A 13,992-nucleotide genomic window follows, 5' to 3' on the forward strand; every position below is an offset into this window, starting at 1 on the left:
CGTTGTATTCAGTCCCGCCCAAAACGTATCTTTCATACATGCTGGCACCCAAAAAGTCCGATCACTATATAATCCATTCAATCATGGGTTATTCTAAAGCTGGTAACTCTCAATTAAAATTTTTCAGTTTTCCTCAAATTCATCAACAGTGATAGAATCATACAAACAAGTATTTAGGGTACTCTTAATATCATCGCAATGATCATGTGCACCAAAATTTTTAAGGAATTTTCTCATAATGTGCCATAAACAATATCTATGTTGAGTTTTTGGGAAAACTCTCACACTTGCATTTTTCATTGCCCTAGCTTGATCTATTGTAATTGCACTTGGAACTCGGTCATTCATGCACTTCAACCATAACTTAAACAACCAAACAAATGTGTCTTTAACCTTGTTTGATATTAATCTTGTCCAAAAAAGTATTGACTGACCATAATGATTCATTCCTACGAAAAGAGCAAATAGCATGTTTTTACCTATTAGTCAAGTAGGTGGTTTTAAATGTAATGGCATCCCCAAAGAATTCATATGCTGCCATACTTTATGCATTAGCCCAAAACACATTTTGCAACCTACCATCATTATTCATGTTCGTCAGATAATAAAAGCCATCATTCATGTCTTGCATGCTTTTGAAATAATCACCAAGTGCATGACCACCTTTTTTGCCAAGTCGAAGCTCTCTTGCCTTGATAATAAAATTTTGACAATCTTTCTCCCGAAATGGAAGATTTTCAAATCCCCAAATTTCAACAACCAACAAGTTAAAATTTTTATTCACACGTATTCCAGATCAATCATTATGATCAAGTCTTCTTTTGGCAACATCATTTATATTCCTATAACACCTAAAAAACTTTGCTTTGCTTGGGCTTACGAGATGGTTATGCTCAAGCACCACTTTACTCAAAAATCACGTTCCATCATTCCATAATGTCGCACAAATCTTGGCATTACACAATCTTCTATTAGTTGTTGGAGTTGCTTTGGAAGCATTACTTATGTTGCGTCTTCTTGAGCCATCTGATGTCTTTTTAATGGAAATGGTAATTATTGATTTTGTGATTATGCTTGCCCACAGGTTGGCCATCAACCACCCTCGGCCACCTATAGAGAGCACCCCACTACTGGGATGCCCTTGAGTGACTTTTTTGTTTTCTTTTGAAAGATTTTTTCGTTTTTCAAGTTTTTTTTTTTTTTTTTTTTTTTTTTTTTTTTTAAATTTTTATTTATTTTTCAGTAAAATAAAAAAAATTTATTTTAGAGTGAAGTTGCAAAAATGCTAATATGGTGTTAGCGGTCAATTGAAAAATTCACGGAGCAACTTCTTTCAAATTCTCAGAAACTCAAGCGGTAAAAGTTGAACTTTAAAAAGTGAGAAAGTGATTTCAAATCGCGCATTTATGATATATTTATCCTAAAATAAATAGAATTATTATATTTAAAATATTTTTAAAATCGAATATTGTCTAGATAAAAAACTGAATTATAAAAGCCAAAATCAGAAAGAATACATTTTCCAATAAAATTTAAAATTAAAATAGGAAATACCCTTCGATTTCGATATTAATTACCACAACAATTCGATATATATATATATTGTTTTTTCCTGAGCAATTCGAAAATCCTTATTTGGGCATAGAAACGGCGGGAAAATCTACGCTCAAAACCTCCATCTGCCCCAGTTCAGCCCCCAACCCTTCCAATTCCATTCCTCTCATTGCTCCTCCAAAGCCCTAATCCACCAATCAGCCTTCCGCCGAGGCTTAGAATGGTAGGCGGGCGCACCATCAACGTACTGAACGTGGCGGAGAAGCCGTCGGTGGCCAAGGCGGTGGCCAGCATTCTCTCCAGGAATCAGGGCCTGAGAACCAGGGACGGCCGCTCGCGCTACAACAAGATTTTCGAGTTCAATTACTCGATCAACGGACAGCCCTGCCACATGCTCGTCACCTCCGTCACCGGCCACCTCATGGAGCTCGAGTTCGAAGACCGCTTCCGCAAGTGGCACTCCTGCGACCCCGCCGATCTCTACCACGTTCCCGTCCGCAAATTCGTCCCAGAGGTCTCTTTCTCTCTCTCTCTCTCTCTCTCTCTCTCTCTCTCTCACTCTCCCTGTGTGTGTGTATATATATATATATATATATATATATATATATATATATATATACATGCTTATGTGTGGTTGCGATGGAAATTAGATGTTTGAATAAATGTTAATTGGACCTTGTGGGAACAGTTGCTTGTGGTTGTTTAGAAAGTTTTCTCGATTTGTGATTGTAAAGAGGCGGGCGTAGTAGAGTATATTTGATCGATTTTGGTTTAATGTGGTGAAAGAGAAACAAAGTATGGACTATACATGGTTTCAAGATGCGGGGTCTTTCTTGGAATCTCATAACAATTGGTTTAAGTCCGTAGTTAGATGAATCTTTTGGTTGAACAGAGAAATGTGTCTCCCACGTCACCACGCAATGTTGATATTACAAGTTGCTGGGTAAGATTGCCATGATGCACATTGGGGCAGGTACGGACGTGGGCACAGTTCAGTTTCTGGTGGAGATCCCATCTAGTCGGAATAAAGGAATGGCAGGGGGGGGCTGTTCGCAGGAGTTTTGTCGGGGGGAGGCAAGCAGTATGAGTCCACAGATTCTTGATGGAAAGAAAGGAGTGGAATGTATGCCGGCAATGGAGCCCATTGGGCCTGGTTCTGGTATGGAAGAGGAAAGTATCTCAGAAATAGTTGGGTTGGAGGATTTAGGGCCAGGGATGATTTCTTCCAGCTGGGTAGTTAATAATTGTCTTAAATTTTGCCCTAAAATTGGTATAACTGATGAAGGGAAGAAAGGGGAGTTGGAGTTTTTGTTCAACTCTATTGAAGCTTCTAGAATGCAGGGTGATTCTGATTTGGGAGGCATCTCTGCCTATGTTCCAGCCCCAACAAGATTTAAGGAGCTCAAGGATTGTGAGAGGGGCGCATTGGTGGATCATGAAGCTTAACATCGTAGCATGGAATGTGAGAGGGTTGAATGACCTCAAAAAAAGGTTGCGTATTAGGGGTCTATTGAAAGAGTGGAATGTAGATATAGTGTGTTTGATTGAGACTAAGACGAAGGTTATTTCCCGAGAGGTGGTTCATAGTCTTTGGGGAGGTCAACATGTGGGGTGGAAGTTTAAAGGGTCTAATGATTTGTCGGGGGGGATGTTATTGATGTGGGATAGGAGGGTGGTGGAGTGTAAGGAGGAGTGTGTGGGGCATTTCTCCTTGGCATGCTCTTTTCAAAATGTGGAGGACAACTGGGAGTGGGCTTTTGGGGGGGTGTATGGTCCGAATGAGGATGGGGAGAGAAGGGCCCTTTGGGAAGAGTTGGCTGGTTTGATGAATGTGTGGGAGGTTCCTTGCTGTCTTGGAGGGGATTTTAATATCGTTCGGTTTCCTAGTGAGCGTTCCAGTGTTTCTTACTATTCCACTGGCATGATGGATTTCTCGGATTTCAACTCAGAGAACAACTTGGTGGACATGCCCATGATGGGGGGTCAATTTACGTGGTCTAATAATTGATGTAGGACATGTGTGTCCCCACCCCCAAGAATAAATAGTTTACTTTTAATCTTTTTCCTACTAGGAGTATATTTACTTTTCCTATTAGAATTATGTTTACTTTCCCTACTAGGATTATGTTTACTTTCCTACTAAGATTAGATTTACTTTCTCTACTAGAAGTAGATTTACTTTTTCTCCAAGGATTTCTCTTCTATAAATAGGCTTGCCTATTATGTAAAACTCAATCAATTGAATTATTATAAAATCAGAGAATTCTCTCTCAAATACTCTGCGGAGTTTTATCCTTTTTTTAGCCTGCGGGCTTGTTTTTATCTTTTTGGGTAGAAGACGAAGACGCTTCTCCTTGCAGAATCAAAGACGCTGCTCTTTGATTAGTTACCTTAGTCTTCCGCTACGTCAATAATCAAGAAAATGAGAGCTAGTCTAGAATTGACCGATTCTTGCTTTCCTCGGATTGGGAAGATTACTACCTTGCAGTGTCACAAAGAAGACTTCAGCGCTTGATCTCTGATCACTTCCTTTTATTATTGGATTGTGGGGCTTCTTGCGGAGGTAATAAGTGCTTTAAATTTGAAAATATGTGGCTTAAAGCTGAAGGTTTTGTTGACAAGGTTAGTTCTTGGTGGGGGTCTTATTCGTTTGAGGGTTTACCTAGTTTTGTGCTAGCTAAGAAATTAAAATCCCTTAAATTGGATTTGAAAAAGTGGAATGAGGAGGTGTTTGGGGATATTGGGAGGAAGAAAAAGGAGTTGTTGGGAGGTATTCAGAAGTTGGATGAATTGGCAGAGGTAAGAGGCTTAGCCCAGGAGGAGAAGGTTCGAAAGACGGATATGGTGAAAGATCTGGAGAACACCTTGTTGTGTGAAGAAATTCATTGGGGCCAAAAATCGAGAGCTGTGTGGCTCAAAGAGGGGGACCGCAATACTAGTTTCTTTCACAAGATGGCTAACTCTCATCGCAGGTATAATCGTGTGGAAGTGCTTCGTATTAATGGCGTATTATCCGATGATCAAGCCGAGGTAAAAGATCACATTGTGAAGTATTATCAAAGCTTATACTCGGAACAAAGCACGTGGCGGCCTAGAATGGACAACCAGCCTTTTTTGTCCATTGATGAGGAGGATAATAGGTGGTTAAAAAGAGATTTTGAAGAAAAGGAAGTATGGGAGGTGGTTAAAGGCATGGATGGTGATAAGGCTCCGGGTCTGGATGGCTTCTCCATGGCTTTTTTTTTTTAAGCCTGTTGGGGTGTTGCTAAACATGATGTTATGGCTGTTTTTGCCGAGTTCCATCGTAGATGACAGTTGGTGAAGAACTTGAATGCAACTTTTATTTCCTTGATCCCGAAAAAGGTGGATGCAGTGGAGATGGACTTTCGGCCCATTAGCTTGGTGGGAGGGGTGTACAAAATTGTATCTAAGGTTCTTGCCAATAGGATGAGAATTGTGTTGGGTAAGATTATATCCTGCTCTCAAAATGCTTTTATCGGGGGTCGTCAAATCCTAGATTCTGTTCTTATTACAAATGAATGTGTGGATAGTCGCATGAAGTCAGGGGTGCCAGGTGTTCTTTGCAAATTAGACTTGGAGAAGGCCTACGACCATGTGAATTGGGACTTTGTGTTGTATTTGCTGCATAGGTGTGGTTTTGGCGAGAGGTGGAGGGCTTGGATAGAGTGGTGTATTACGTCGGTAAGATTTTCCATTCTTGTGAATGGTTCTCCGGAAGGTTTCTTTAACAGCTCGAGGGGAATTCGGCAGAGGGACCCTCTTTCTCCTTTACTTTTTGTGCTTGTTATGGAGGCATTGAGTAAGATGGTGAATGCGACGGTTGACCTAGGCTTTTTGACTGGCTTCTTGATGGGAAATAGGGTGTATTATTGGAGTTAGCGGTCTCTCACTCTTTATTTGCTGATGACACCTTGGTTTTTTGTGAAGCTTCTATCGAGCAAATCCGGTATGTGCGTCTCATCCTTTTATGTTTTGAAGCTGTTTCGGGTTTGAGAGTGAATCTTGGAAAGTCTAAAATTGTGGCTATTGGTGAGGTGGAGAACATTGAGGTTTTAGCTAATATCCTTGGGTGTAGTGTTGCCGATTTGCCTATGAAGTATTTGGGTCTCCCTCTTGGGGCAGTGTATAAGGATACGGTTATGTGGAATGATGTGATCGAAAAGATAGAGCGTCAGATGGCAGGTTGGAAGAGAATGTATCTCTCTAAAAGGGGTCATTTAACTCTCATTAAGAGTACGCTCTCTAACCTTCCGACTTACTTTTTGTCTCTGTTTCCGATTCCTATGAGTGTAGCTAAAAGACTTGAGAAAGTTCAAAGAGATTTCTTATGGGGAGGGATGGGAGACGAGCCTAAGTTGCATCTTGTAAATTAGAATCAAGTCTGTCGTCCCCTTCGGTACGGCGGGCTTGGAATTCGAAAGTTGCATCAGTTTAATCAAGCTCTCCTGGGTAAATGGCTTTGGAGATATGCGAATGAGAGTGAGGCTTTGTGGTCTAAGGTTATCAAAGCTAAATATGAAGACTAGGATGGTGGGTGGTGCACAAAGGAGGTTTCGGGTTCCCATGGTGTGGGCTTATGGAAGCACATTCGTCAAGGATGGAATTTTTTTGCCAAAGGTATCCGTTTTGAGGTGGGGGTGGGTTTGAAAGTTCGTTTTTGGCATGATATTTGGTGTGGAGATTCCTCTTTGAAGCATGCTTTCCCGTCCTTGTTCAGCATTGCCAGACATAAAGAAGCTTAGGGTTGTCGAGTGGAATGTCATTTTTGTGCAGCTCGTATAGGATTGGGAGATGGATTTGATTTCTTCTTTCTTTGATCGGTTGTACTCTTGCAAGATATCCATAGGTTCTGTGGATCGTATTCGATGGTCATCGTCTAAGAAAGGCAAGTTCGAGGTTAAGTCACTCTTCAAGGCCTTGTCCAATTTTGACCATGAGGTGTTTCCTTGGAAGAGCATTTGGCGTACTAAGGTGCCTTTACGAGTGGCTTTTTTTGGGTGGACCGCGGCCTTAGGCAAAATTTTGACTCACGACACCCTGCGGAAGAGGAACCTAGTGGTAGTGGAGGAGTGTTGCATGTGCAAGAAGAATGGAGTCAGTCGATCATCTTCTTCTCCATTGCGAGATCACAAGTGTTCTTTGGCATACTATTTTTGATCGGTTTGGGTTGCATTGGGTCATGCCTTGCAAGGTGAGGGGCTTGTTCGATTGTTGGTGGTCGGGAGGCCGTTCCAGAAGCGCGGTAGTGTGGAAGATGATCCCTCTGTGTCTTATGTGGTGTATTTGGAATGAAAGGAATGCTAGATGCTTTGAGAACTCTACTAGGACTATAGAGGAATTGACTCATTTTTTCTTCTTTACTCTGTATTCCTGGACAGCCGCTTGGCTAGCTCCTATAGGGATTAGTTTCTCTGATTTCCTTTTTCATTTTTCTCCCTCTTAGGCGCTCTCTTTTATACTCCCCGTGTATGTGAGTTGCGCCCCTCTGCGATTTTGACTTATATCATTACTACTTATCCAAAAAAAGATTGCCATGATGCATATTATAGTGTTAAGATGGTAGGCGCGATTGTGATGCAGCTACTATGTTGAGGCATTTTGAGGGTCAGTAGATGTGATAACTTTTTGTCAATATATTTTACATAGAGGCATCTTATATGGCAGCTAGATCAACATTTGCAATGAGAAGTCGTTGGTTGGGATAACAGAGAAATTGGACTATCAGTTACAGTTATGTGATCTAGATAAGAGATTAACAACCATTTCACGTTTGTTCTTTTGCTTGTATGGATAACTCTCTGACCTATTCTTTCTTTGTGTTTGTTTTCTGCCAATTTAGGACAAGTTGGATATCAAGAGGACGTTGGAAGAGGAAGCTAGGAGGTGCCAGTGGCTTGTATTGTGGCTAGATTGTGATAGAGAAGGAGAAAACATTGCATTTGAAGTGATAGAAGTTTGCACAGCAGTAAATGCTGATCTTACCATTAGGAGGGCTCACTTTTCTGCCTTAATTGACAGGTCCTAAACGTTAATATTCTCTTTGTGGTTTTTGATTATCATCTTCTTCTCTTTACTTTCATGCTTTGGTTTTCGAGTCTCCAGTGAAATCCATGAAGCAGTGCAACATCTTGTTGAGCCGAATAAATGGTTTTCTGATGCAGTGGATGCTAGGCAAGTGAGTACCTTCTCCCACCCAGGTGGAACTTTTACTTGTTCGTTCAAAGGCCAAATTATTTTGCACAACATGCCTTTTGAACTTGTTCACTATATAGCTGTTAAGTAAGAGTGTTGTAGTCCTACTATCATTCTTTTTTGTGTTAGTTGTATCTCATTCTACATGGAATGAAATTGACATTCTTGTTTGTTGCAGGAAATAGATCTTCGGATTGGTGCTTCTTTCACTAGGTTTCAGACTATGCTGTTGAGAGATGCATTTGTTATTGATTTGGCTACAGATGACAGAAATATTGTTCTAAGTTATGGTCCTTGTCAGGTATGGTGCCTGTTGACAATGATTTGTATTACTAACTGGGGCATGCAGTTCTCATGCATTTCCACTTTACCTCCTCCATAAGTGTAGTTCCCCACACTTGGCTTTATTGTGGAAAGATATTGGGAAGTACAAGCACATGAGCCAGAAGAGTTTTGGACAATCAACTGCTCACACAAATCAGATGAAGGCATTTCTACTTTCAGTTGGATGTAAACCATGAATGCCTTGGCAATTCCATTTTTATTTTTGATATTTAGTTCACGTAAAGTTAAATTTGACAGTGTCTGATTTGGTAGGCGTGGGCATCTGTTTGACTACACTTGTGCCATTATAATTTATGAGATGTGTGTTCAGGAGCCAACTGCAACTGTGAGTAATAATGAAGCTTTGTAACTTGAGCATTATGATAACTTTATGGTATAAATACCACTGAAATTTCACTTTTAGTTATTTAACTGCCGTTCAGGTTACAAAGGTTAGACAGCAGGAGAAGCTCAAGTATCCTCCACATCCTTTGAATACCATTGAGCTTGAAAAACGTGCTTCACGATACTTCCGGATGAGTTCTGAACACACCATGAAGGTTTGTAGTTTACGTCTGTGGTACATACAACAATTCCATATCCTTTCTAATTGATTGCTGCATACAGATGGAATTTAAATTGAAATCGAAGTAATAGGGTACAGTGATTGAAAGGTATTAAATTCAAGCTTTGACTGTGGTTCAGTTCCTTCAAAAGTATACTTTCTCTATGGAAGGTTTTATAGACTTTTGTGAAAAAAGAAAATAATGGGGAAATGTGTCTGTATGTCTGTAGTTGTAAAGAAAAACACAGGAAAGAAAAACACTTGAACTCGAAGTAATGGAGTACAATCATGGAAGGTTTTGATATGTGGTTCAATTCATCATAGGTAGAATCAATCCATGGAATTTTATATCCTCTTTATATAATAAAATATGAGGAAATGTGTGAATTTGTGTTTGCAGGCCTGTTCCTTCTATTTTGCTTAATTCTACGAAGTTCCATTGCTGTCCAATTTTTTTTTTTTTTAAACGTTAGCAAGATCCAGTCATCCAAACAATCTAATTCTTAACTCTGAATATGTGACTTATCCTGTCTTTGCTCCCCTGCTCTTAGAGCTTCAAATTTAAAATTAAGTTCACTTTGTACCAAAGCAATTATAGTTATTTTTGGCAAATGAAAAAATTATATGGCTTTCCTTCATGATCTATTAGAGCTACTTCTTAATAAGATCCTGGGACATATGAAATTGGCAGTTTACATATGCCTATAGATATTTCAGATACATCTCATATCATTGTCACTTATTCCTAGAGTTATTAATGAGCCGAGCTTGAGTGAAGAGTGCTTACTTTGTGATTATAAGTACTATAAATTTTACTTAAATTTGTGATTATAAGAAACGCATTGTTGATTCCAATGCTAATTATGTATAACTAATATATATTGAATATTACTACTTAATAAATAATATACCATATAAGCTATTTTTATTAATATATATGTACATATTAATAAATATATATGAGTTGAGCCTAACAAGCGACTCGAATTTTATACGAGCTTGTTTACGAACACTAACCGAGCCGAGCTGAGTTTATACGAGTTTGTATTGTTTAATAATTGAACCTAGTTTTGTGTTCACGAACGGTCCATTAATAATCAATTTGAGTTTGAGTCAAGCTTAATTGAGCCGAGCTTAAATATGTTCACGAGTAGCTTTGTTAATTTAACAGCCCCTACCCATTCTTGTTCATTTGTTCTGCAAAAATGAAAAGATATGAAAAGAAAATTGCTACTTGTTTTTCCAATATACTTGGGGAATTCCCTTTTTAAAAGCTTTTAATCTTATACTATGCTGATTATGATTCATTTACACTGTGAAATGGATATTTAAAATGCATCTCAGTCTGAAACACTTTTTTTTTTGTTTATAGGTCGCTGAAGATTTATACCAAGCTGGTTTCATCAGTTATCCTCGTACAGAGACTGACTGCTTTTCACAGAGAACTGATTTGCATGTTGGTAACTTTGTCTGCTATGGACAAGCATGAAAATGTTTCATATAGTGGCAACAGCATCTACTTAAATCATTATAATCATCTAAGGTTTGGGACAGCAACAGGTTAAGGAATTAAAATTTGGAAGCTAGAAGAGAGATATAGGTAATATGAATGGGAGATATAGGTGAGAAAAATATGAATAAGAGAGTGCAACTGATGTGAAGTAAGAGAAAATAAGCAAGGGTTAGTAGAAATTAAAAATGAATCAACAGAGTACTAACTGGCGCAATGGTAGATGTTGCATACATGTTGATATTTAAATTGATACATCTATGTACTTTTTCTGTGTATGTATTTATCTCTGAAATAATGACGATATTCTCCAACAAGCATGGCATGCTTCTCTTGGTCATAGCACAGGATATTAACCCTTTCAACCTAATGAGGAACATGGCTTATACATTGAATAACTAAAATAATAGTACTCTCGTTTTATTAGTTTATTCTTAAAGTGCATGGATCCATCTGCTTCCATCTGCATAGTAAGTTTTAGTAATCCTTAATGATGGCAACATGATCAAGAGGACTGCCTTTAAGTACATCATGGTTATGGACATAAATGAGTTTGTTAGTCCCTTTCTGTTGGCAAATACTCCTTCAGGTGGGGCCCGAGCCATCAATGAGATACCACTTTGGAAGAGCTAGAATTCTGACCCTGTGTCATTTGTCACATGCAATGTTATACTTTTTTGATGACTGCGTTTGCTCATGCATGGCGATGACATGAAGACGGGAATTTTTCTTGTTTGATATTCTTGGAGATCTCCAAGATGCTTAGAAGTGGATGCTTTGATATTTTTATTTATATCTTAATCTAAAGAAATCTTCATGTTAAGTTGCATATACTTGAAAAAGACGAAACTGACATGATTTAAAGCCTGTTTTGACCTTTAAAATAACTTTTATGTTGTTGTTTGACTATTCATTCTTGGTCAGGATTGAAATGGCATAAATAAGATGCCAACAACTAGCAGAAGCACCTGCTATGGGAAATGACATTAAGCTTTTACTAATTGTGAAAGTTCTTTGGTTATACTTTTAACACATTGCCTGAACCAATTGGACGAAAGTGTTTAAACTCATCTTTTCTTCTGGTCGCTCTTTGGATATGTTGAAATGAAAATGGTTTAGGTTCATGATTTCAATAATTTTTATGTAGATGTATATCTTGGGTGTAAACTTTTCTCTTATTGGATTGGACCTCAAGTGATTATGAGTCTTTTGATATTTTTGAGGCTATTGAGATTATCTTCCAATGTTTGGATTTATGGAGGTCCTAGTTGATAATTTATCTGTAACTCTATTATGGAATTTGATTTTTCATAAGTAGTGGTTTTGTTAGATTTTGCTTTTAGTTTGGGGCACTTTCAACTCATAATTATACCAGGGTTGAGTTTTAAAGGCAATTACCTCTCTATCTTGTTTTGAAATTTGTCTACCTTTTGCTTATATTTTTGGATGTCTTCTGTTTACCATGTACCCTTGTTTATGTGCTTAATAGATTTCAAGTTCCACATCTCTTAAAGTAGCCACGACTTTCAGGCATTCACCTTTGTGAAAACATCCTAAACTCATGCTTCTTGATCGTCTCAGTTATATGCCAACTCTCCTTCCTGCTTAACGCCTTTTTAAGATTTCCCTTTTAGTTTCTTTTTTCCTGGAAAAAGAAAAGGTTATCACTACTTTCTACTGTTGATCACATGCCAGCATAGCATTTCCACTAAATATCTTTTGCTCTCCATGCATTATAGCAGCTTTTTCACTTAATTTGATGTCGTTTTCATCCCTGTGTTGACCATTAACTCTTTCTTTGGTTGCTTTTCATCAGCTTTGATTGATTTAACGAGCCATCATGTCATTAATTTCATGTAGGCAATTGTGCAAGAACAACAAAGGCACCCTGTATGGGGATCATATGCACAGCGGTTGTTGGACACCGGGACAGGACTTTGGAGAAACCCTAGCAATGGTGGACATGATGACAAGGCCCATCCACCCATTCATCCAACAATGCTTTTTTCTGGTGAAACTCGATTTAGTCAAGACCACCATGTAAGCAGTGTCACCATCTTAGTTGTATTTGACTGGTTACTGCATGTTCTTGAATTGTATTTTCCTTGTCTGAGCTAAGATGCTTGGTTTACTGTTTCTTTTGAATTTTAAATAACATTAACTTTGTGACAGAGATTGTATGAGCTGGTTGTTCGCCATTTCCTGGCATGTGTCTCCCAGCCAGCAGTAGGGGCGGAAACTAATGTTGAAATTGATATTGCTGGTGAATTGTTTTCTGCATCAGGGAGAGTGATACTAGCTGTAAGTTTTCTTTGACAGTTAAAAAAAAAAAATCTTTGCCATCTAGAGTTGCATTATGACTTATTATTGGGCTTTTGAATAGCAAATATGTTATACTTCGATGGCTCATAGTTGGGTATGCTTGAGCAAAAATTTGAGGAAACTGGAACTATTTTTAACTATCTCCAATGAGTCAAGAAATATGTGTCAGTTGAAGTCAGTAAATTGTAAAGTTTAATATGCTGTCAGGATTTTGCTCCATTTTTTGACTAGCTTTGGAGTTCAATATTTCAATTAGGGTATAATTAAGGACTTCTCTACTTCTCACAGAAGCTAAAATCAATGAAATATCATAATCTGTTGAGTGGGTAAAATTTTTACAAATTGTTCAAATGTCACCATTTTATTAAGCTTTGAAATTTTTATGGATAATTATTAATTCATGAATAGTAGCAATTGTTCTTACTAGCTTAATTTCTATTAAAAGTATACAACAGACTGGATATGCAAATTTTGCTGATCAAATGTGTTAGTATTGAGCAATGATATACTTATACGGTAAAAGATTTGCTTATGCTTTTTAGTTCATTCTTAACGCAATTGGTCCTGCTTTTGGAGAAAGGAAAAGAGTTATGATATTTAGCTTGTATCCTCATTAGATCTTATTGGGTATGACAGATATAAAACTTAGATTGTATATAAGGACATTTCTGTTTCAGCATTGCATGTAAGTTATGTGTTATCTTGGCCCCTAAGTGCAACAAGAGCCATCTCGATGTATAACTGCAGAAAGAGAAGCCTTAGTAGCTTCATATTGGGCATGATGGACTGTTGATTGAAGTCTTATTTCTGTGAGAGCAGCAGCGCAAGATTGGGACATAAAATCAGTGAATTCTTTTCTGATTTGATATATCCATGAGAGTTCAGGAAGCAGAAGATTAGATAATCTGTTGGAGGTTGAAACAAAATAGTCTCTTGATGGTTGGTCTTTTAATGCTTTGGGAGGGCTTAAAGGTGCTGTATCCTTTTATAAGTTGTTGGGAAAAATTCTTATGGTAGATAACCTGATGATTCTTGCGTTTGGCCTCACCATTCTATCTTGGAGTGAACATAAGGTGTTTGATGGATGATGCCTTTGCTAGACAAATAGGTAGCAAAAAAAGCGGACTCATACTCTTTGGCATTATTAGGTGGCAAGATTTGAATTTTTTTATCCAAATTAAGTTTTAGTTTCGTGACAAAAAAGTTGAAATATAGAGAATAACTCATAATTATTTTGCATAAAAAATAACCAAGTCATGCAAGAATGATAATCCACAATGTTACAAAATATTAAAATTTATTAGAAGCAATGTTTTGTGGTCCCAAACATTAGAATGCACTAACTCAAAAGGACTCGAAATCCAACTAGGAACCCTAGTTGAGAAGGACACACGATGATATTTGCCAAGTTCGCAAGACTCATTAAAAGAAGGCACATGACTCTTCAAAATAGGAAGAGATGGATGATCAAGACGACATTGGCATTCAAAACACCTGTTGAGGT

The 13,992-nt window shown here is 38.1% G+C and overlaps 1 protein-coding gene across 1 annotated transcript in view; it reads left to right on the forward strand.

Moving 5' to 3' along the window:
- The first annotated feature begins 1,632 nt into the window (after positions 1-1,632).
- TOP3A (topoisomerase 3alpha) overlaps positions 1,633-13,992 on the forward strand; it is an 85,806-nt gene continuing 73,446 nt past the window's right edge. Inside the window, exons 1-10 of the mRNA XM_059576033.2 lie at positions 1,633-2,068; positions 7,415-7,593; positions 7,678-7,750; positions 7,946-8,068; positions 8,156-8,277; positions 8,365-8,437; positions 8,535-8,651; positions 10,029-10,112; positions 12,027-12,206; positions 12,339-12,467. Of these exons, the coding sequence (XP_059432016.2) occupies positions 1,775-2,068; positions 7,415-7,593; positions 7,678-7,750; positions 7,946-8,068; positions 8,156-8,277; positions 8,365-8,437; positions 8,535-8,651; positions 10,029-10,112; positions 12,027-12,206; positions 12,339-12,467 (1,374 nt within the window). The 5' untranslated portion in view covers positions 1,633-1,774. The remainder of the gene's footprint in view (positions 2,069-7,414; positions 7,594-7,677; positions 7,751-7,945; positions 8,069-8,155; positions 8,278-8,364; positions 8,438-8,534; positions 8,652-10,028; positions 10,113-12,026; positions 12,207-12,338; positions 12,468-13,992) is intronic.

This window comes from Corylus avellana, chromosome 11 (assembly GCF_965113065.1).
Source record: "Corylus avellana chromosome 11, dhCorAvel1.hap1.2, whole genome shotgun sequence".
In the NCBI taxonomy this organism is placed as follows: domain Eukaryota; kingdom Viridiplantae; phylum Streptophyta; class Magnoliopsida; order Fagales; family Betulaceae; genus Corylus; species Corylus avellana.